General features: G+C 39.0%; 3 protein-coding genes across 3 annotated transcripts; all 3 read left to right on the top strand.

The window, feature by feature from the left end:
• Positions 1–195: 195 nt before the first annotated feature.
• On the top strand, positions 196–6,118 carry kbtbd7 (kelch repeat and BTB (POZ) domain containing 7). The gene has a single exon (XM_042495104.1). It carries the CDS (start codon positions 600–602, stop codon positions 2,460–2,462), a length of 1,863 nt encoding a protein of 620 aa, XP_042351038.1. The 5' UTR covers positions 196–599; the 3' UTR covers positions 2,463–6,118.
• Positions 6,119–6,869: 751 nt separating this feature from the next.
• zgc:101559 (Ras-related protein Rab-33B-like) lies at positions 6,870–9,669 on the top strand. The gene is made up of 2 exons (XM_042494945.1): positions 6,870–7,135; positions 8,328–9,669. The coding sequence occupies exons 1-2, from the start codon at positions 6,878–6,880 to the stop codon at positions 8,772–8,774; spliced, it is 705 nt and encodes a 234-aa protein (XP_042350879.1). The 5' UTR covers positions 6,870–6,877; the 3' UTR covers positions 8,775–9,669.
• A 1,190-nt stretch (positions 9,670–10,859) lies between these two features.
• katnal1 (katanin p60 subunit A-like 1) lies at positions 10,860–20,558 on the top strand. The gene is made up of 11 exons (XM_042494944.1): positions 10,860–10,943; positions 11,494–11,667; positions 13,005–13,165; positions 13,739–13,901; positions 14,511–14,638; positions 14,744–14,849; positions 16,427–16,585; positions 16,689–16,815; positions 16,996–17,130; positions 17,297–17,423; positions 18,083–20,558. The coding sequence occupies exons 1-11, from the start codon at positions 10,938–10,940 to the stop codon at positions 18,279–18,281; spliced, it is 1,485 nt and encodes a 494-aa protein (XP_042350878.1). The 5' UTR covers positions 10,860–10,937; the 3' UTR covers positions 18,282–20,558.
• Positions 20,559–23,866: the final 3,308 nt, after the last annotated feature.

The following is a 23,866-nucleotide window of genomic DNA, read 5'->3' as shown; positions in this document are numbered from 1 at the left end:
GTATGAGCCAGACCGGAAGCCTGGCAAGACTGGCTTCAAAGTAAAAGATGACAATTTTTCCCTTTGTCTTAAAAAAAACTAAGTTAAGTAGTGGGTGGTGGTAAACGTGAATACTGGCATCATGAATCCTTCAAAATCGTATTTAATTGGATATGAAGTGAAATAACTAAAAATCCTTGCATGACTTATACGTGACAGGGGACTTTATTTTGGCAACTTTGTCCGGAAAATGTAGTTCCAAGCCTCGGCTTGACAGTGTTATCAGATGAGACTGTCTGCTACACTCAAAACAGACACCAACACAAGAAAAAATCCAAGAAAATATGGACATCACGGTCACGGCGGCTCTGCGGGTGTAATTTTTCGTTTATGTTTGATTTTTAACGCGACATTATGATCAGTCGGAGGCCGAGAACCGTTGGCTCTCGGACATACGGGCGACCGTTGAGCTGGTAATGTATTTTTCACCGCATATGTTTGACTTTATAAACGGATGTGTCGTTATCAGACCCTTTCATGAGTATGTCAGCGGCAAAACAGCGGGTTATTTGACTCCTTATTTGACGTAAAATAGCAAATTGCCCACTGAAGTTACAGCAATGGCCTCGGCGCTGGGTTGCTTCAGCGGTCCGGAGGTGTTGGAGGACGTGAATCACGCTCGGAGTTTGATGGACGAGTTGAAATTGCTGTACGACTGCCGGCTGCTCGGGGACGTTACCATCGGGGTTAAATGTGAGGAGGAGTCCTTGGAGAGCTGCGGGGGGTCGCCCAGAGGTGACATTGATCAACTTTTCTTGTGTAGCCGCAACGTCCTAGCAGCTGCGAGCCCGTACTTCAAAAGCATGTTCACCGGGGGGTTAAACGAGAGCATGCAGCAGCGAGTCCTGATCCGCGGGGTGGACTCTGAGTCCATGTCCGTCATCATAGACTACTGCTACACAGGCAGGGTGACCATCACGGAGAGCAACGTCCAGAGACTGTACGCTGCTGCCAATATGCTCCAGCTGGACTACATCAGAAAATCTTGCTCCAGCTTCATGTCAAGGAGGCTGGATCTCTCCAACTGCGTGGGCATACTGAAATTTGCAGACACTTACGATAACCCTGAGCTGAAGCAGACTGCACAAGCTTTCATCGCCAAAAACTTTACCCAAGTGTGTAATGGAGGGGATCTGTGTGAGCTGGATTTGACGCAGTTGAAGGAGGTGTTGTCTCTGGACACTTTGGATGTGGACTGTGAGAGGAAGGTGTGCTCGGCGGCTTTGCAGTGGATAGAGGCCAACACACCGCAGAAAAGAGAGGATGCACTGCAGGCTCTGAAGTGTGTGCGGTGGAACTTGTTCACTGAGAAGGACAAGTGCTACCTTGAGGGCCTCGTGGCGAGGCCTTTAATTGAGAAATACCTTGCATCTTTTTTTAACAGGTCTGCAGAGGACATACCAGGAACTCTGGATGCACCAAAACACAGAATAGGTGTAAGCGCGAAGGAGATGATTCTCTTCTTCGGTCTGCCCTACGACAACATAATGTGCTGCGACCCTTACTCCGAGGACTTGTACTTCATGGCTCGTCCGTTGGATGACATCAGCAGCCAGGATTACAAACGCTCCACTATGGAGTCTTTAATCGCCTGTGCCACACCTGAAAACAACTTGTACCTAGCATCTCACCTCTCTAAACACTTCTGGCTGTACAATCCGGTGCTCAACCGGTGGCAGGAGCTGGCGGAGAGACCTCTGGGGAGGATACACTCTGGGATGGGCTACCTCAACGGCCATGTTTATCTTCTAGGAGGAAGAAATCCAGTCACGGATCTGAAACTGAAGGAGGTGGAGTGTTACAGCATCCAGAGGAACCAGTGGACGTTTGTGGCTCCTCTGCCTCATTCGTTAGGTAAAATGCAAGTGGTGTCACTGAACGACCACCTCTACGTGGTGAACAAAAGGAGAATGCTTTGTTACGATCCCAAGAGGAACCGCTGGCGCCACTGTGGGTCACTGAGAAGAGACAAGCTTCACAAGGCATGCGTTTTTCAGGATCAGATCATCTGTGTGTGCGACATCCCCGTGGTGAAAGCCTACAGCCCCACCAGGGGGGAGTGGAAGAGGCTGGGCGACATTCCCATCGACAGCCGTGCCCTAAATTACCAGGTGATCCAGCACAACAACAAGCTGCTCCTCCTCACTCAGACTTTACTGCAGCACAACAAAAACAGGGTCCTCATCCACGAATACGACCAAACCAGGGACACGTGGAAGAACATCATGGCAGTGTACGTGTCCACGCTGGGGCCCGTGTGTGTTTCAACACGCGTGTACCCTGCGTGTCTGTTCTCCGCTCACAGCTTCACGACAGAGGAGGACGATGACAGCGGCTCCAGTGCCGACTGGGACTTTGATGGGTTGACGGACGCAGACTCGGACTCTGGCAGCTCGAGCTCGTTCTCAGATGAGAACTGGTAGTGGTTATTGTGTCAAAGAAAAGCTCGACTTATTTATAATGTGATGGCTTTCACAGGGTTCTGCATGCCGAGAGAGGTCACAGATCCTGATTTGGCTGAGCGTTAAAGCCAGACATTTACAGCAGAAGCACAAGTCCGTCAAAATCTTGACTTCACTTGGACTTGAAACTAAGCAGGGTTGGTTTCAGAAATGCCCAGAAACAAGGGCTTTGTTATTTGATGGTGTTTGTTAGTCCTGTTTGTACAATAACTCAAGATAAATATATGACGGAAGCATAACCGTTAAGCAATAAATACCCTTTTAGAGTCTGATTTAGCACATTGATAAGGCAGCTGAATGAAGAGCACTCCAGTGATGTACATAAGTATGAGACTTGCATAAAATTGGGGGAACTAGCAGGAGACAGATTAACAAGAAATTGAGAAAAGTAGAAGAAGCAGAGGCTGTAACGTCTTGACTTTTTGTCTTTAAAGGCTCAGTGTGTAGTATATAGGGACATCCATAGGCATAAATGATTTATACTATTCATACCTCTATATATTACTAGTTTATAATCAGCTGAAATCTAGCGATGCATGATAATATCTGCACGTCATCAGTATCTGCCGATATTGGCTTTAAAATGTAATATCAGAATTGGCCAACATGCTGATTTCTGCTGATATCACAAACCAATATATATATATTTTTGCCATTTAAAAAGTGTACAAAATATCCACCCTAAGTTGAATTATTTTTCTTATTTTGCAAAATGAACGAATATTACATTAACTGAAAAGCATTGTATTTTATGTCTCCATCTGCCAGTGGGACATCATAATAACATATACATAATATGATGTTTAATTCCACAACAGCAGAGACTTGATGATCTCTAAAATTAGGTGGGAAAAAAGTGGATATATCTGTATCAGGTATTTGCCATATGAGTTGCTATATATTGGCATATCCAGTATCGACCAAAAAAATATCTTGCCTCTCTACCTGACATTAAGAATCATGTTTTCGATGGCTTAGAATTAGCCGTTTATATCTACGAATGAAGCAGGTCCTCATAGCCTGGAACAGACAAATACAATAGGGGTGCTAGATAATAATAATTTTTATTTATATAGCACATTTCAAGTACAAAGTAATTCCCAGATGAAAGGTTTACAGAATAACACAACATTCAGGACGTAAAGCACAAATAATAAAATAGCACTGTGTACAAGAACATAAGAGGGCGCGAGTTCAAAAATGCAATATCATAAATAAGTAAGGAAAATTTGGATAAGAGAATTAAGCTCAGGTAAGCAGAAAACATGAAGAGTAAAAGGAATAAACATGTATAAGCAGATAAGACACTAACAAAGGAGATGAGCTCTTATAAAACAGGTTGAATGCCAATAAAAGAACAAACCTTTGAATTTAAAACATCTAAAAGTATATGGATGTGCATAAAATAGTTACATGGAGAAAAAAGACTACTATAAAATGTAATTTTAAGTTAAAAATGTAACACCATCAAATAATAACATTAAGGGTAGGCTTTCTTATGAAGTGATTTTTTTAGGAGGCTTTTAAAAGCTTCAGTGGAGTCGGCCGATCTCACACTGACAGGATTTATTTAGAGCCATTTGCATTTTCGTGTCGGTCACCATTTTTCTCCTTCACACACGAAGTTTCCGCTCGGCAGCGACACCTCTAGATGCCACTAAATCCTACACACTGGACCTTTAAGGTGCAAGATTATCAGACTTTTGACAGAGTGAAAAGAAAAGGCGTGTGTTTTTCAAGGATATTCACAATACAAAGATGCTTATCTTGCTCTTGAGTATTTGGTCGGTATAAAGCGCGTGAAGTTGCGTCATGCCGTGTGGGACGGGGCGCCACCTTGCAATTGCGCTCTCTGTAATCTCTATTACCAAATTTAATGCACTCAGTCCAAAAATGAGACCGTTTACAATGTCTGATCATGTGATGGAGGTCGTGCATTGGGGTCTAAAATGAAGCCATCAGGTGTTATGTTTATTAGTTTGTCAAAACTAATCAGTACTACTTAACTACTTTGAAGGTATTATTAGAGAATGATTTAAAGGGTAATTAATTCCTGTCAGTTCAAAAATATGTGTGAAGAAAAAAAAAGTCAGCTGGTAATTTTTTTTTCTTTTGGATTGACGGCGAATTGCTGTGTACGATTTTTTATTCTTTTTATTTCTTAGTCTCATTTTTTCTGTAAGTATTGACAGCTAAGAAACTGACAGACAGACCATCTATTTTTATTTGTTGATTTATTTTTGAGAAAGGGGCTGGTAAAAAAAAAAAAAAAAAAGTTTATCTTCTACCTGCCCATTTTCGATCATGGAACGTAATAAAGCGAGTAACATGTGGTTTGATTTTAAACTGTTTCCGTGAGCGTAATAAAAGTGAAAAAGTAAAAAAAAAACAAAAACAGTGCAATTCTCACAAGATGGTGCCCCCGTCCAAAACATATGGCAGCAGAATGTTGTGTCTTTTGTGTGTAACACTTCTGTTACATTTTATTCAGTTTCTTAAGGAGAATGTGACAAAAAAAAGTTATGGAACCGTGGCCATAATGCAAATAGCACATTTTTTTCTACTTGACAATGCTCCTCCAGAGCTACAGAAGATATTATAAGTAAAACCGTCGCAAAGACTGCGTGGTACTCCTCCCGGTATAGTAAACTGACTTAGACGTGTAAAAATCGGAGGGTCTTTAAATGCTCCGGGTTGGTTTTGTGTTATATAAAGACGTGTTTGTGGCAGAAATATTAATTTTATTTAGCTTGAATAAATGAGCACAACTGCTTATGAAATCATGTTTGTGACTTTTGGGACGTCAGGCAGCTCAAGTGCCTCATGTTTATGACTTTAAACACACCTGGTCATTCACAGGGCTTTAAAATTTGCTGTCTTTTTCTTTCTTTGTTGTTGATGCACATCAAGACGTCACACACACAGCCGGTGTTGTGAGAACTGCTGTATGAAACAGAAGCCAACGTACTGTACTCTCACTCAGGTTTAGGCTTCAGAAAAAAAGCCTGTATGCCATGATTGACTTTTTATTTTAGATGTAGTAAAATTAGGTGGTTTTGGTGAAAAAATTATAAATTTTATGACATTTATTTTAAGCTATTTTAATGGGTGTATGTATACATTTTCTTATCTATTATTTTAAACGTAATGTTTATGTTGCAATCAGAAATGAAAATGTCTTTTGAAAAGTGTTTTGAGTATTGTTTGGTCCTGATAACCTGCTGGAGGACGTTTTGTCTGCATGTAATGAAACTGTTGCGAAGCCATCGTCCTCCCCAGCCTCCCCGTACACTCAGTTACCAGTTTATTAGCTGTGTTAAAACACACACAATAAAGTGTTTATGATGTGTCTACTCTTACTGATATAAATGTTGTAGACAAAATATTTAAATCACTTCTGTAAAATGAACACTATAAAATTCTTAATAGCATCTATTGCAGGGCTGTTGTATAAGACAGTAGATTCTGCTAATAAAGTGGTAAATGAGTGTCGTTCTCATGCTGTCCCTCTGTATTGATGGATACTTGGAGAGTTACATTGGGTGTGTGTATGTGTGAAGGGGCTGTGGTTTGGATTATAAAGCTGTTTTGGTGTATGTGTCAAATAAACATTTGTGGCTGATGCAGAATTGCATTTGTGTGTGCATTTTTCCCCCAGAAAACTTAATTTAACCAGTCAGTACACATAACATAACACATGAAGTACATGAAGCAAAATTAGTAAGTACTGTAGTTTAACGGTATTTATTTTGCCATTAAATGTTGAAATGGAAGATGAGAGGAGGATGTAGAGTAATGAACAAAAACAAAAAGACAAAACCAAATAAAATTTTAAAAAATCGGCGAATACATCAATCTCAATGACAAATATTCAAGCAACTTAAACTTAAATATCACATGTCTGAAATGGTGTGAAGTAAAAGTACTCACTTATTTATTCCTACCCCTACTCGTTATTTGTTGTTGATTAATTTGTCATGACATTTCCACACGAAATGTCATGTGGAAAGTAAAATTTAATTCATTTATAAAAAAATAAGATTTAATAAATGTGTAATAAAACTTCACAAAAAAAAAATCATTTGAATAGGGTTGAAATTGAATTAAAATTCAATTAAATAAAAAAAATAAAGTGAAATAATATTAAATATAATATAATATTAAAATAATATTAAATAAAATACTTAAAATGTTTGGGGTTTTTTTTAAAAAGGCAATAGATTGTTTTTTTAACTTGAACTTTTTTATTGTTTGGCACCAAATAAAAAAATTGAAATAGATATTTGGCCCAGCTTATGAACACCACCGTCTAGCGGCTCATCGCAGTCTCGCGATGTTTCAGCACCCGTCACATCCAGACCGCGAGAAGATGAGAGATGGCAATAGAAAACAAACCTGGGGACGAATTTCACACCGTTTTCGGTCAAAATGACTCCTTAGAGCTGTCCTCTCAACACGATTATGAGACTAAACAAGCTCGGATTTTTAAGATAATAGTGATAGGAGACTCAAATGTGGGGAAGACGTGTTTGACTTACAGATTCTGCGGGGGCACTTTCCTGAAAAACCCGGAGGCAACGATCGGGGTCGATTTCAGAGAGAGGACGCTGGAGCTCGATGGGGAGAGTATCAAGGTGAGAGGACCCACACACACTTACACGTTAATGTCACACACGGACACACACACCTGAATTTTCCTACAGGGTGACCGCTGCAGTGTGCCTAAGCTGCGGTTCAGAGGTGGACACAGGCTGACCTGGAGTCAGTTGTCAGACATTAACTTGCTGTGCTTTGGGATGGCACTACTACAAAATTAAGGCCTACCTCTTTAAAATGATCAGTTGCTGTGCTCACAATAAAACACACTATCGTTTTACAGTCGACACTATAACCCTAGAATAAACTGTGTAAAGTAAAGGCTAAACAAATGTACATCTTTGTGGACTATTTACCATACTTTCAAATAATTATTACAGCCTACTTTTATTTCTATCTACTATATATCAGTCTATATTATAATACACTTCACTTGCCTATCTACAGTATTATACCATGCTATAATGTTGTTTATATGTGATATTGTATTATATTCTTATACTATATTATTCTATAATATATATACTTATGCTTTATTCATGTACTGTGCCATATATGTGTATATATATATATATATATTACTATCTTGTACCTTATCTAATGTCCCATACTATATCATATCACAATTTGTCATAGTATACAATACTGTGTTAATGTGAAACAGATTTTGCAGTCCTTCCATACTATTAACATACCATGACCACCCAGTTTTTTTTATTTGATTTTTTTTCTTTCTTTTTCTCCCAAAATATCTATGATTTTTTTGTATTTGTGTATAACCATGTGTATAATTTGTGTATCAACAATTCTTCTTATTATTATTATTATTATTGTGGTGGTGGTGGTGGTTGTTGTTGTTTTTAATCAATATTTATATATAGATTGCTCCCCAGATGTAACTGCCTCTTTTATGGACATTTTTACATAATTCCTATCATGGTTTTACTTGTAAGCCACTACTGTTTATCACTTTTGTTTTTTGCACCAATAAAAAAAATATTTTTTCAAAAGTGAAAAAATATTTTTTCAAAAGTGAAAAAATACACATCTGTATGAGAATAATAATTCAGTAGTATGCCACAGACAGGGTAAGGAAGTCAATATATTGATATATTAACTAATACATTAATGGCTTTATTTTTGTTGACAATAAGAAACATATAGAATAACAGTAGCCTTATCCTTTTAAGTATTATTCAGTCACATCCGTGTCTGTTTCTGCTGTGCCAGCTGCAGATCTGGGACACGGCAGGTCAGGAGCGTTTCCGGAAGAGCATGGTGGAGCACTACTACCGTAGCGTCCATGCCGTCATCTTCGTGTACGACGTGACCAGCCTCTCCTCCTTCGAGAGCATCCCCGAGTGGATCGAGGAGTGCAGCCGACACTGCGTGGGGCCCCTGGTGCCCCGCATCATGGTCGGCAACAAGTGCGACCTGAGGGACCGCCGGGTCGTCCCCACCTCGGCTGCGCAGTGTCTCGCTGACAGCTACAACTTCCCACTGTTTGAGACGTCGGCCAAGGAGCCTGCAGAGAAAGAACATGTCGACGCCATATTTCTGACTTTGGCTTATAGACTGAAGAGCCACAAACCGCTGAGACTGAAGCAGCCGAGCGAGAGCAACCTGAGGCAACTGTGGAGCCAGAGGGAGCAGGAAGCAGGAATATGTCAATGCTGAGGTCACCCTCGCTCAGTATGGATGATTCACAGCCTTCAGAATCAATAATGGTGCTGAGGAAAGCAGCGTTTCTTTGCAACGCTGAGACTGAAATCAGAAAGGTGAAATTCAGAAGGTAGAAAATAGAGAAGTGTACCATGGTTTTACATTTTCCCTGCCTGATGCAAGGCACAGCTTGTGACAGTATGGGCCTTTAAGTTTGCACAATATTAAATCAACATTTCAATGAAATGCATGAATGAAAATGGAGGTATGCCAAACATTTGTAGCCTAAATTGCACATAAAATCACTTTGTGGAAAAAAAAAACAAAAAAACAACAGAGCATTGCAGAATGCACTTTAATGCGTAGACAAATTATATGCAATCAGCCGTCTAGTAGCACTCCAACATATCTACAGTATTCAAAACATACAGTGAATTATGGAACGAATTAGATTTCAGTGTACGTAGAGGGACCAAAAAGGTTAACTGAAACTGTGAATAAAAAAGTGCAATCATTTTCTTTGAGTTATGTTTTAAAGTGATATTTCAGTTCTTAAAAAATGTCAAATGCAGACTGAGTTTTGTTGCTGTTGCTGAACGTGTATTTCTCAAATATTAATACGAACATAACCAGCTTTGTGTCAGCTCATTCGCCTACACATTTCTTTGGAGAGAGCTCACCAGTGAAAAAAATGTCTTCTGGGACAAAATGCAAATCTACATATTTCACTTGAAAACAATGAGTGAAGACATGCTGCTCAGCTGCGTTTGAAAATTGTAATGCTGGAAGGTACTGATGGTATGATATAAAGTCACAACTGACTGATTTTGCATGTGTACAGTAATGCAAACACTTTTCAACAGTATGGAGATTTGTGAGAATGTTGTGCTGCAAATCAATAAAAGTGGTTTTATCAGTGTGATTAAAAATGTTTGAGGTTTCTGGTGTGTTGGTGTGATGGTACTGATGATGCAGCAGACATGCCAGATTCATAATCATAATGGACTCAAATACTTACACATTATGAATATATTTTATTGCTTATCGTGAAACTAACATCACCCTTTATCCATTCAGCCAACATGGACAAGGAGTCCTTGAGGTGTTGAGAAAAACAGGAAATTCTAAACATCTGCAATTTTAATATAATTAAATAAAATAAATCTGCGAATGAAGTTAATTTGATATGATCGAACACTATAGAATAGCTAAGAAGCCTTTGAAATCTTAGCAAACTGGTTTGATTTCTTTCAAAAACATGGGGAGAATGCAATGAGCAACTTAACAAGGCATGGCCTAAAAATTTGCTAGAAAAGTTACAATAAAATTGCCTGAAAATAAGCAGGTGGTGAAAATATATATTTATTTTATATGATTTTTGTAACATAATTTTAAATATACAGTATTATAATTGTAAAAATAGTTTTCTGGACATTGTTCCCTATTTTTTGGATCATTTTCAAACAACCCTCGCCTCTTTTTTTTTTTAAAGTAATTTGAAAGTGATTTTCTTGTCCCCTTTAATGAATTTATAACAATTTGGGATACATTTCAAGGTGGTCATTGCTTTTTTCTCACCAAGTTTTCAAAAGATTTCGAAAAAAAAATACTCGGGTTTCAATGAGTCGAAGAGCTCGTGAAAGGCGTCTGAAGGCATCACAACAAAACAGATGTCAATCCAGGTTTGAAAGAGTTAAGTGGACTTTATTATGAGTTTTCAGCATCTTTTAGTGTGAAATATTTTACAGGATTTCAGCGACGACTGGTGGTCAACGTGCATAACTATAGCTCTGATGATATGTTCGAGAAAATCCTGTAAATTATCTAGTTAAAAGTATGTTTCGACAAATGTGATTAGAAATATTAGATTAGATAGACTTTATTGTCCCAGTGGGAAATTTTCCTTGGACTTCGATGTCTGTAGTATAAAAAACCCAACACATACACGTCGCCGTAGAGTAAAATCAGCTCTCCAACTTCTCTATTTGGTGTTTTTGACCTCGATCATCGTCACTTACCTGGATTATCATATTTCCCATCCTGCGGCATGTACATGAATGCAGCACAGTAATCGCGCCGCCTGTGTTCCTCACGCGGCGTCTCTCTGCGGCCATGGTAACACTTTCCTCAACACCGGACCTCTAAATCAACAATAAACATCTCAAACAGGTGCTTTTCATGCAGGTATGAGGATTATCTTCATGTTATATATGTTTTAAAGAATATAACGTTGGTTGTTTTTGTCTACATGCATATTTAACGCTTAACACATGCCGGGGGGAGATTAACTGGCGTTTATTTACTGCAACACGATTCGTTTTGTTTGCCATCTGTGGCCTAGCTGCAAGCTAACAGAAGCTAACGCCGGCATAAGACTGCGTGTAAACAAGAAAATAAGCTAATTTGAATATTAGCTTGATATAAACGTCAGGTGAAATCACAGCGGTATTAAAATGTTAACTTAAAATCACAGTCTCTGACACTAGCTAGCTTAACTAAAGTGCTTCGTGTAACGTTAGTGAACGCTAGCACTGTTATTATTTCTGATAGGCAACTGACTTTAGAGGTGCAACATGCTGTAATAAGGAGGATTTTTATAAAATGAGGACATTGGGCTCTTTGATTAAGAAGTGATTTTTGACCTACTTTAAGGCTAGCTAACACGAGCCAACTCATTGTGCCAGTGCTCAGTCAAAGTGCTAAGCTTTCGTTTGTTTTCCTCCTTATCTTACAGCTGTTATTCAGGATGAATTTGGCAGACATATGTGACAACGCCAAGAAGGGCCGTGAGTATGCTTTGCTGGGGAACTATGACTCCTCCATTGTTTACTACCAGGGCGTCATCCAGCAGATCCACAAGCACTGTCAGGCCCTCAGAGACCCTGCACTCAAAGTCAAATGGCAACAGGTGAGTCCCCCCCCCCCAAAAAAAATTATGCCTGCACCATCGTTAATAACATAATTAAAGCCCCTTGAAGCAAATTTGTGATACTGGTCCATGATAATACAGCTGAATTTGAATTACATAAGAGACTGTGACTGCAGTTCAGCACTGAAGATGTGATAATACACTTTCATTTGATGCCAACACTGATTATATTTTTTTTAAAAAGAAAACAAAATAAGGATTGTTAAAAAAAAGAGCTTTGAGGTTTCAATGCTGACGTCTCTGTTGACAGTGTTCTATGCTTGTTATATTGGTCTCTCAGTTTGATAATCCCAGCCAAAAGAAAATTAAAACCTACTGGGTAAATGCTGTTATGTCAAAGGTGTAAGAATTACCTGATATTAACAAAGTTTAGGTCAGCTTGCAGGACTCCCATTGCCCTCTACTCTGGGCGTGTCCAAAATCTGGCCCAGGGGCAGATTGTGGCCTGTGGAACAATTTTAATGACCCATGGCTTGTCTTCCAAAATATACTACCATAAAATTTCAAATATAAGCCTAGTCCCAATTAATTGCACAGTCCTTTTTGCAAGCCGGGTGTGGATACACATTTGTACAAATAAAGGCCTGTCTCAATTAGAGGCTGGGTCTGGTTACCATGCAGTTCATTTTTATAGAAGTTCTTTGGATGTATAAAACCGAGTTGTTAGCTACCTGCTCGAGATAACGTTTGTTAGCTGCTTATGGACATGCTACTCATAATGTTAGCTTGGTAAGATTCTTCACAACTCAATCATTCAGTGAATTTTACTGACACCATGAGCCCCAAAGACGGTATTACTGGCATAGTAAATGAGAGGCACCCCTGCTCAACTCACTGACTTTAATTTACCACCATGTAATTGGCACCATAGACAGTTTATGGGTGGCACTAACAGGTATATGGGTCTTTATTTTCAAGTTAAATCTAATATGTTGTTGGGTGGCATGTTGGTGCAGTAGATAGCAGAGGGTTGGGGGCCCCCTGTGTAGAGTTTGCATGTTCTCACTGTGTCAGTGTGGGTTTTTCCGGGTTCCTGAGCCTCCATGCACATTAGGTTTATTGGTGGTTTTAAGATGCCTGTAGGTGTGAATATGAGCATAGATGGTTGTCTGTCCCTATGTGTCTACCCTGTGATATTCTGGTGACCTTTCCAGGCTGTATCCCGACTTGGGATAGACTTTTTATTCATTGTCCGACATTAAAGCTTTTTCCTAAACCTTTACAGACATCCACACATCCACGAGAACTGCTGTGTTTTTCTGTTCTTAGATGCAGCTCTGATAGGTTACTCTTTGTCTTCCTCTGTCTGTGTCCAGGTCAGGCAGGAACTGACTGACGAGTATGAGCAGGTGAAAGGCATCATGGGAACACTCGAGAGCTTTAAGTCTGAAAAGCCAGTTGACATACTTGCCCCTCAAACTGAGGAGAGACCCGAGGATCCAGCAGTGTGGCCTCCTCCCACCCCTGCAGAACACCGGTGAGCGTCTGTGCAGAAGTTACATCTTTGATCCAAAGCCTTTCATGTGCTCCCCATGTAGGGTTCAGTGTTACAAAATACATCTTTACTTTTTTTCTAGACACTGCTGTCTGGTTGCCAGTTCTTATTTCATTCAAGCGAACAAGGCTGCAGTGTGTGGATATTTTGGTTTCTATATTTCAGCCACCTGCTCAGGCACTGATCCAGGCAACTTCTTTACTTTTTGGCTGAACTGATTGTTATTGATACGATCCAGAAGGTCTGCAGAGCAAAATGCCTCTATAAGGAAGCACTATGAAGTACAAAGAGACATATTTGCATAATCTTTTTCATCTCTACCAGCACACTGTGACTCACCATCTGGCCATTAAAGTGGACATGTTGAGCTTTACCTCTGCAGAAAACTAGCAGAGCTGGTTTAAGGTTGATGTCACTCTGCGGGAGCATCGTCGCACATGTTTTAGCACAGTTATTTAATTGCAAAGCAATGTGTTGTTTCTGTCTGCAGGTGTGTCTTTCTATTTCTTTATGTTTCTCATTTTTAATTTAATTCCTGTGCTTGTGTCTCTGTAGGAATCCTATTGCAGTGAAGCGCCCCAATAGTGCAGTGAAGCAGCAGAGGAAGGAATCTCCGGGTCTGCAGCATCGAGGACCAGGAGGCCGCGGTCAGGCCAACCCCAAACCAGACCGGCCGGGTTTCAGAGACGCCCGAGGCACAAAAGCAAAAGACGATAAGGTCAGACTGCAGCAGCTGATCGGTGGCTGAGTGGGCAGATAGTTGTACGCATGAGGTCCTTAAGAAATGACTCAGTCTGTCACCCCAAGTATTGCATACAATCCTGACATTGCCAGTTTTTTGCTTTTCATTACAAAAAATTAGAATAAAGAATTTAAGAATAAATAAAATAACATAAAGCAACATAAGATACAATCTTTATAAGTTTATATACATATATGTGTATATATATTCATACATACACTCCTACATGTACGTATATAAATACACATACGCATATTTGTACATAAATTCACCCACATGTACATATATATACATATATGCACACAAACACCCATATACACATGTGGGGCAACAGAGGAAGAAATCTGCGGGTCTGAAGATTCGTGGACCAGTAAAAAAATGAATAAGATACAATAAGTATATATATATATATATAATTAAAACCTAAAAATAGATTAAATATATATATACATATGTTTATATAAAAGATAAACAAAATAAATAAAAATGAAAAAGGATGACAATCGAACCTGCTTTTCTTGAACCGTAGAACAGGGATATATGGAATAATACATTTTGATTTTATATGTGTTTCTTATTCATTAGGGCAAGAAAGGGGTTGGAGACACACCAGGGGATGTAGAGCAGAAGAAGTTTGATGGCACTGGACATGACAGCGACCTGGTGGACTCACTGGAGAGAGATATTGTGTCCCGTAACCCTAACGTACACTGGTATGGCTGCATACACAGATTCTTACATGCGCCTTTATATGTTTTGCAGTCACATAAGTTTTTTTCTTAGCCCTGCTGACACTGAGTTCTCTGGATGACCTGCAGGGACGACATTGCTGATCTGGAAGATGCCAAGAAGTTGCTGAGAGAAGCGGTGGTGTTGCCCATGTGGATGCCAGACTTCTTTAAGGGCATCCGTCGCCCCTGGAAGGTACACACACACACGTACACACAAATGTACTGCTTACTGAGCTGTATATATTTCTTTTGTGCGCCTTTCTTTTTTTTTTTCTTAGAAAAATGCTTGAGAAATCAATAGAGGGTGATGAAAAGCTCACAATGTTCTGCAAACCTAAGATATGTTTTGAATCTGCTGAGCCGCTGACCTTTAAACAGGCTGCCATAGTGCCTTGCAGAATAATTTTGCAGACTCTTAACTCTATGTTGTAACTAATTTGTATGGTGCAACCTGTTTTTAAAAGTTATGACTCCCACACAGCACTTAAACTGCGCTACAGTTGAACCTGGCACCCCGGTCTGCTGTTCCTTTTCTCAATAATGACACTTTAATGCGAATGCTTACATGTGTTTGCGTCACTGACTTCTTTCATTGAAGTCCTGCTGCCTCTCACTTTCGACGTGAGTCATGGAGTTTCTTCTGTACCAGCCTCTGCTGAACTTCATCATGTGAGGTCTCTTCCCCCTGAGGCGCAGCATGTGAGGGTCAATACTTTATCACTTATGACAGTTGCACAGTGCCTTTCATTTTATCCGATATATGCATGCATAATTGCACTTTTTTTTTAGTTAGGATGAGCCTTTTTTTAGATGAAGATGCATTAAAGTAAAAGATTAATAAAGTAGTTTTAGAAAAAAGAATAAGTTCATGATTGTGTTATCTGCACAGAGTAAAGAGGTCTCTGCAGTTCTGTCATCCATATGTGTGTGTGTGTGTGTGTGTGTGATAAAAGGGGAAAAAAAAGGGGGGGGGGTTATATCCAAAACCTATATTTAGAATTCTTACAGTTCTATATTTAAAATTATCTTACAGAGAAAAATATTTATACTTTTTAGCACTTTCTTATGGTCATTTTCTTGTTTGTTTTTGTGTTTTACTCTTTTTTTCTGTTATCTTCAGGTAATTTCCTTAAAACTTTTTACTAAATTCTTGCTAAAATTTGGGTTTCTTTCTGTTGAGACATTTGTTGCATTCCTCTCTTGTTTTTGAAAGAAATCAAGCTAATTTGCTCAGGTTTCAAAGGGTTAAAGTGAGTTAGTGATCAGTCACCCTCATTCATGAACCACACATCGATAATAGCCTAATTTTACACATTATCCACAGTGATGATGATAAAGAAAAATAGAAATGCTCAGCAAAAATAGCATATTGTCAATATTTTAGAGCCCCTCCCCTGAGGTTTGCTGATCAATCAAACCTGCGTCAATGTTTTATGTAGAAAATCTGTCTGCCTCATCCTGCAAAAAATAATAATAATGCATTTTATTTATAGAGCGCCTTTCAGGGCACTCAAAGACGCTTTACAAAAATATAACGCACATTAGTCTGTGTAGATTCTGGGGCAGCAGGGAACACAATTACAAAATGCTATTGATTCTGACGCTCGTCCTTTTGTGGTTTATGTAGTCTCCATAGCAACGGACAAAAAACAGATGCCGAAATGTCAGACATCAGAGCGTCAGTGATATTCCTGATGTTTACAGGAGACTTTTGCGTCAGTGTACTGTGTGTGTCCTTTATGTGATTTACTTTTAAACATTTTGTCTCAGGGTGTGTTGATGGTCGGCCCTCCCGGGACAGGCAAGACCATGTTAGCCAAAGCTGTGGCCACAGAATGTGGGACTACTTTCTTCAACGTATCGTCCTCAACCCTGACCTCAAAGTACAGGGGCGAGTCTGAGAAACTTGTTCGTCTGCTGTTCGAAATGGTACGTTTATGTACACGCATGTGGTGTGTTTAACCTCACAAAACAAACTGTAGATTTAAATATTTTTTTAAGTGGCACAGAAAAAGTCTCTTCTTTTTCTTAGGCCCGGTTTTATGCACCGACAACCATCTTTATCGACGAGATCGACTCCATCTGTGGCAGAAGAGGAACATCTGATGAACACGAAGCCAGCCGCAGGGTCAAATCAGAGCTCCTGGTTCAGATGGATGGTGAGTGGAAAAGAGAAGTTAGGAGGTGAAAGTTTGAAGGAGTTTCTAATAGAGATATTTTTGGGGTTCATTTAAAAAAAAAAACTTGAACGTTCAAAAAAATTACAGTATCATATGTCATGAATGACACAGTAATGTGCATTTCCTTGTTTAATTGCAGTGTTGTGTGTTTTTGACCAGGTGTCGGGGGAGCTCTGGAGAATGATGACCCCTCTAAGATGGTGATGGTCCTCGCTGCCACCAACTTCCCTTGGGACATCGATGAGGCGTTACGACGACGGCTCGAGAAGCGTATCTACATCCCCCTCCCCACAGGTGACCTCATCGTCCACAGACTAACCTCATGATTAACTAGAGCACTGATCACTGTAGTCATCTAATAGAGGCTGAACACAACCATCCTAATAACCTTTCTTTGTGTGTGTGTGTGTGTGTGTGTGTGTGTGTGTGTGTGTGTGTGTGTGTGTGTGTGTGTGTGTAGCTGTAGGTCGTGTAGAGCTTCTGAAGATCAACCTGCGGGAGGTGGAGGTGGCCCCTGACGTGGACCTGGACCTAATTGCTGAGAAGATTGAAGGCTACTCTGGAGCGGACATCACCAACGTCTGCAGGTGCGTTTGGTACTTAGGACTGCGTATCAGTACTCGGAAAGAAAAATGTAATGAAATGAAATTACCACAATTTCCCACAAATTTATTTATGAAGCCCATTATCACAAATCACAATTTGCCTCAGGGGGCTTTACAGACACACATTCAGATCGCTCTTTATAAGAGTGAAGTGATGATTATCAAAACATTTGTAGCTTCCTCATTAATTATGTGACACACATTTAAATATAAACAGATAATACCAATAATTATTTTAAAGTATGCAATGATTATTGGAGCGTGTGAATATGCTGGACATTATTTCTAATCGTTGCTTTAGTCACACGTCTCCTCACCACCATGTCCTTGGTGTGTTTCTCTCTGCACTAGCTACGCTAAGAATGGCAGGTATTTCATGTTGCCCATATCGTCTCTGCTAAGCTCCAGCTTGCATTATTTCATTGACCTTGAATGTGTGTGTGTGACTATCATCCACACACAACCTTCAGGATATCAGCCGGTTGTGGCTTAATGATCACAGCCTGGAGTCTATTTTGACAGGAGCACAACTATTCATGTAGGGAATCAATAAAGTAGTTTAGGGAGCAAAAAAATAAGTTTTATGTGTGTGTGTTTGAACCCTCCTGCTCGTTCTACTCCCGTTTTTACATGCACATCAGGGATGCGTCCATGATGGCAATGCGTCGTCGAATCCAAGGCCTGAGCCCGGAGGAGATCCGAGCTCTGTCCAAAGACGAGCTGCAGATGCCCGTGACCATGGAGGACTTCACCCTCACGCTCAAGAAGATCTCAAAGTCCGTCTCTGCTGCCGACCTGGAAAAATACGAAGCCTGGATGGCTGAGTTCGGGTCAGTATAGAGAACTGCACCGTTTAGACTCACAGGGACCAAAACATTAAAAGGAAGTATTTGAAAATGATGAAAGCCTTGAAGACGACTTAGAAGCGTAGTGACCTCTAGTGTGTGAGCCGGGCAGCACATCAGGGATCAAGCTGATACCTGCGCTCATGTTCACATCAGAAGACAGGTGCCTTTGTGAGAGCATGATGAGAACTTTGAGTGGCTTCACTGCTGCCCTGTCACACACGCTTGCTCCGACACAATTGTCCATGTAGAGACTATCAATCGTCCAGCTGCTGACTGACTTCAGTGACCTGAGGAAGAAAGGGGAACTTTTAATTTAAAGAAAAGTAGCCTAATTCACACAGGTAGACCAGGGAATGCACTCTAGTTTTACTTATGTTAGGCCTTGTGCAAGAATTTTTGTACCCTCTTACTTTTTTTAAGCTTGTTTGTATTGTTTTTTTTGTCAGATCCACTGACTAAACAACCACATTCCTCTTTTCAGATGTTTACAAGTAGGTGAGCGTTTATGCAATTTCATCATTTGGATAATCATTGTTTCTAAGAATGCTATAAAATGTTCTGCTCCATTCATGGGGAAGTTTTTCTCAAAAATATATTAGCAGTCTAAGTAAAAATGAGAATAACACACCTCTGAGCTTCACATCCTGCAGTCAGAAATGTACAGTGGCCAACAGGGGCCAAAGTTAAGACCTTGATTGATCTTAAAATGTCTTAATAAAGTCTTAAAAGTGCTAAGACATCAAAGGTACGATCTTATGAATCTATTTTTCTGACATTGAAAATGACACAACTAGCATTGCTGTCACCCAAATGTCACGTTTTATATTAAAGTAAATATTTGGGCAAAAATTACCCAGAGTCTTAAGTAATTGGTGTCAGGTCTTTTTATTTTCTTATTTTTTTCTCTCCCAGTTATAGTGAAATCGGTCTTAAAATGAAACCTGAAAACAACCCTTTCTGTAAATGTGGCAAACCAGACAAGTTTTCCTGAAGAATAAGAAAAGAACAAATCAAATCTGTTAGTACAGTGATTCTTGCACGAGGCCTTTTTGTCTGTATGTTTTAGCACTTTTAATGTATTTCCTTCATGAGCTCATGTGCTTACTACTGACTGAACACACTTGAAGAACCACAATGACTGTGTTATATGGTGTCTGATGATGTTTTGTGTTATGTTGGTGTGTTTTTTGTATGTTTTAATATTTGTTTTCAATTTTAGGTCTGCTCTAAGAATGTAGTCAGGCTAAAAGAAAATGGCCATCAGATCCATGGATTGTTTATTAAAGGATACAGTCAATTTATGCCTAAAATCGCGCCCAATTAATGGTTCCTTTATTTTATGAAAATATAGAATTGACCACCCAAATGTGAGTCAGGTTCTTAACTATGTTATCCATCACGTTGCATGTTAAATTTATAAATTATTCCATGATGAGGAGGTGATTGAAATTATTACCCTGAGACTTAATTCTTGGAAATAGTTTGACCAAAGAAAATCTCAAGTCAAGGTCGTCTTACCAGCTTTTTCATGGGCTTTAAACCGTCAACACCGCACCATCGAGACTAATCTGAATCTTTTTAAGTCCACACTGATAGTAGCCATGCCAACATACCTGTTTTTTTCGGGATTTGAATAATGGAGCAGAGCAAAGTAAAACAAACGTCAATGTCCGGAGATAGCAGCGTGTATCTTGTCTACAGCGGTCATCACCGTTGTCGTTATCACTCCTTATTGGTTCTGGCGCACTGATTGACAACACTTGAAAAAGGCTTGAAACGGTTGTTCTCCCTCCGCAGCATTCACTGGATCGCATTTAATTTTAACCAAAAAACAACCGTTTTATGTCACGATGCCAGACGAATCAGTCAGCGTGAACTCAGCGGAGTGGGTGGATTCTAAGATCTGGATTCAGGGAACTTAAATCCAGCTTGAAAAAGAAATCTTAAAAATGCTACAGATGACATCACAACCTCTACATCTCCATGACGTCTGAGTGGACTCCATGACGACCACATGATTGACCTCGAGTTGGGATAGTTTTGTCAAACTATTAAATTATTGTTTTGGTATGTTAAACCTGTGATGTCAGCTGTGACACAAAAATACTTTATTTTTTACGATATGAACAGTATTTTGGCGAAAGAGTAATTTAAAGACTCACTCGTGTCTTTAGATCCATAGCAGAAGCATTTTAAGTTAAATTGCATAGAACAATGTGCATATCTGTTTATGTATATTTGGGAATATTGAAACAGCATCATATGTACATCAGCCTGACTGTACATACGGGCTGAGCCTTGTTTTGTCAGATTACACTGTGCATCTTGTACTGTTCTTCATGGATGTCCTTGTTAAGATTTTTTGAGATTCACTCTGTCTCAGGCTGCTTTATTGTCCTTTATTTCCTCTGTCGCACTCGGTTTTTTTTAGGTCAACAGAAGAGCATTTGACATTTGAAATGTCTTCTCCATCTTATTACGTTTCAAATGTAGGACAAAATTGTACAGAGAATTCCTTTATATGACGGCTCTTACATTTTTTTTCCCCTCTTGACAATTTGTCCTTTCATGAATCTAAGACTCATTTTACAGCAGGACAAGCAGTCTGTGTATCCCATATTTTTACTGCATTGCATTGTAAAGATGTAAAGATTAGAAACCAAAAAGCATTTTCTCAAGCTTCTCTGTCTGTTATCAGAATCCCAATTATCTTTTTATTAGCTTTTAATTTTGATGAAATATTTAGCTGTTTTAAAATAATTGGCAGCACAACCGACCCCCCCAAAAACACACATCATTTATCCTGAGTACAGTGAAGGAATTTTTAACAATCCACTTGTCCATTGTTAGGCATATTTTTCATCATGTAAATATTCATTTATGATGTTACAATGTTTCTGTTTGAACTATTTTAGAGAATTATTTATTCAGTTTTATGATCATTTTTGAGACTGTAGTTTGTGGCTCTGTTGAACTGTAAGGCATTACACAGAGAAGTGTTGCTATTATTTTCTAAGATCTCTTAGCCTACTATCATAAATTGGGTCGACAAAATATTAGAAACACTTGTCTGTATACGTTTATATTTTCCCAGAAACCCCGTCTAACCATCTCAGCGATTTCTGGAGTTCTCCAGACCTCATTTCAGGTGTCCGTGTGATATATGGTCTCACTTTAGAGTGAGCTCCAGGACTGTGGTGAGGAAGGTTCCCCAGGCTCCGGAGGGCCTCGAGACGGTGGAGAAGGACCACAACCGGTGAGAGAGGTGGAAACTGGCTTTCAGTCTGTGTTGTGGTAATTTTAATAAGTGATGGATGTATTTTTTACATATGTTTATAGTGAACGGAGACTGACCCTTGAGGACCAAAGAGACCTGGATAGGACAGGTAAGGACTAATAAGAATACGTCCTGTCTTATGTGTAGATTCATATTCTTTTCATGGAAATTTAAAATTTGTTATGCCAAAGATGGCCAATATAAACGTTAACAAAGGTGGAAATCAAGTAGGTGCGTTTGCTCTGTTAACCCTTTGAAACCTTGATCATCATTGCTTTTCTTGTGTTACGCTCGGACACCTTTCACAAGCATTTAAACCGTTAAAACCCAAACAGACTGATTTGATCTTTTTTTGAAAACATGGCAAATAGCCAGTGAGCTATGTGGCAAAAAATGTACCGCAAACTGCAAGAAATCAGTAAAAGGTTTAAAAAAAAAAGACCTGAAAAAAAGTAAGAAAAAGAAATAAAATTATTAGTAAATAATGATAAAAAAGGGGAAAAAATACTGATAATGTTATTTATAATTATTATATGTTTAAAATTATGTTATAGGAAAAAAAATCTTCTTAAGGGGTCAAGTCATTTCCTAGTTTGTTTGTTTTTTTTTCTTTATTTTTCTTTTATTTTGTAAATTTTTAGGTAATTTCCTGGCAATAATTTGGCTTATTTCTTGTGAAATTACTCATTGTGCCCTTCTTATGGTCTTGAAAGAAATTGGGTCAATTTTCTCAAGTTTTAAAGGGTTAATGTTAGGGATACATGATAGCATTGGTACAGTAGTGTTGGTAGATCAAGGCTTTAAAATGAATTATCAGCATTGGCCTAAAATGAACATTTCTGACGATATGACAGGCCGATGAAATGACGCTCTAATCTGCAACTTTAATCAGTTGATATGGGTCAGATTTGCCTCGGTAGCCACAATTGTCAGGATTGTGCACAGAGCATCAACCAATCCTGTTAAAGTAGGATGACTTACAGTTTAGCTTTAAAACGTTACCTAAAAATAAATGTGGCAATTTCCATGTAACCTAAATTGAAGTAGTTTCAATAATATGAGAAGCATTTTATTTTATTTCTGCATCTGTCGTTGGAAATTTATTTCAGATGTTTCAATCCTGCTTGATCTTCGACAGGTCAATTGTTTGAAAAGATTGAACCGCGCTTAAATTTATACATATTGCATACCAATAGGCTGACGAGCTCTATGGTTACATGTGTGGTTAACCATCTGAACCACTCAGTGTAGTAAAACAACAATAAATTACATAGGAAAAAAAATACATATGGAAACAAAAACAACAATGTCATGGCCATATTACAAAATAAACAATTTCAATCAATGCAATGATTATATCAGGATTCTTGATACCAAGATTCATCTTTACATCAAAGTACTTTATATTAAGTCTAGATCATCTACAGTGTGCAGATTTTACCTTTTTCCTCATGTACACTGCTTTTTGACTGCCTTGCACCTTTGTGATGTGCATATAACTACCCACTTTCAACTTGCATCTGCCTTTGGGCCATCATGACAAGAGCAGGATTAACATCATGTTAATCCCACAGGAGAGTCTTGATGTTCGCTAAATCTTCTCTATAGCTGCATCTAATCATCCGAAATTAGTTGAAAAATATCTGATATCTGATCGACAAAAATCCAATATCCTGCATACCCAGTTATTGTAGTTTAGTTTTTAGGAAGGTTGCTTATAATTTGAGTATGTTCTTGTGAGAAAACCTGATAATGCTAAAGATGCAACAAATAATTAATTAGAAACAATTATGAAATTAACTGCCAACTAATTAACTGATAACTTGACACCATGGACTGTGACTTGATTTCATTCATAAAGATCATATTTGACAGATAATAGCCCTCCCAATCCCTTTTACCTGTTTAAATACCATCGCTAATAATTAAATCAAGTCATTCTAAGGCAGAAACAGCCTTTCAGTGACAAGATGGGAGCTGCAATCACTTTTTGGCAGGTTGAAAAAGTCCATTTTATGTGTTTCATTGTTGTATTAATAAAACACGTGTGCAAAATAGAAATAAATCACACACACACTTTAAAAACACACACATCAATGTCACCTCCCAGGCTCTGTACACGAGAGCAAACATTTTTGATTACATTTTTCTTTCTGTGACTTTCAAAGGACCAGAAAATAGCTGTGTGCCAAACAGCCCCGGTCTCCCCTACTCAAGCACAGCACTTGATTAAATATACTTTAAACCGCCGCTATTCTCACACAAAACCATGCCGAATCTTAATTAGACTTTTGGAAAAT

Source organism: Plectropomus leopardus, chromosome 10 (genome assembly GCF_008729295.1).
Source record: "Plectropomus leopardus isolate mb chromosome 10, YSFRI_Pleo_2.0, whole genome shotgun sequence".
Lineage (NCBI taxonomy): Eukaryota > Metazoa > Chordata > Actinopteri > Perciformes > Serranidae > Plectropomus > Plectropomus leopardus.
This window is presented reverse-complemented; position numbering and strand designations above follow the sequence as displayed.

Excerpts from the sequence above, each read along its gene's own strand:
- zgc:101559 (XM_042494945.1), top strand. The coding sequence starts at position 6,878 with ATGGCAATAGAAAACAAACCTGGGGACGAATTTCACACCGTTTTCGGT. Across the intron at positions 7,136-8,327 it reads TCGATGGGGAGAGTATCAAG|CTGCAGATCTGGGACACGGC; the intron begins GTGAGAGGACCC and ends CTGCTGTGCCAG.
- kbtbd7 (XM_042495104.1), top strand. The coding sequence starts at position 600 with ATGGCCTCGGCGCTGGGTTGCTTCAGCGGTCCGGAGGTGTTGGAGGAC.
- katnal1 (XM_042494944.1), top strand. Across the intron at positions 14,639-14,743 it reads CGTAACCCTAACGTACACTG|GGACGACATTGCTGATCTGG; the intron begins GTATGGCTGCAT and ends GATGACCTGCAG. Across the intron at positions 16,586-16,688 it reads TTCGTCTGCTGTTCGAAATG|GCCCGGTTTTATGCACCGAC; the intron begins GTACGTTTATGT and ends TCTTTTTCTTAG.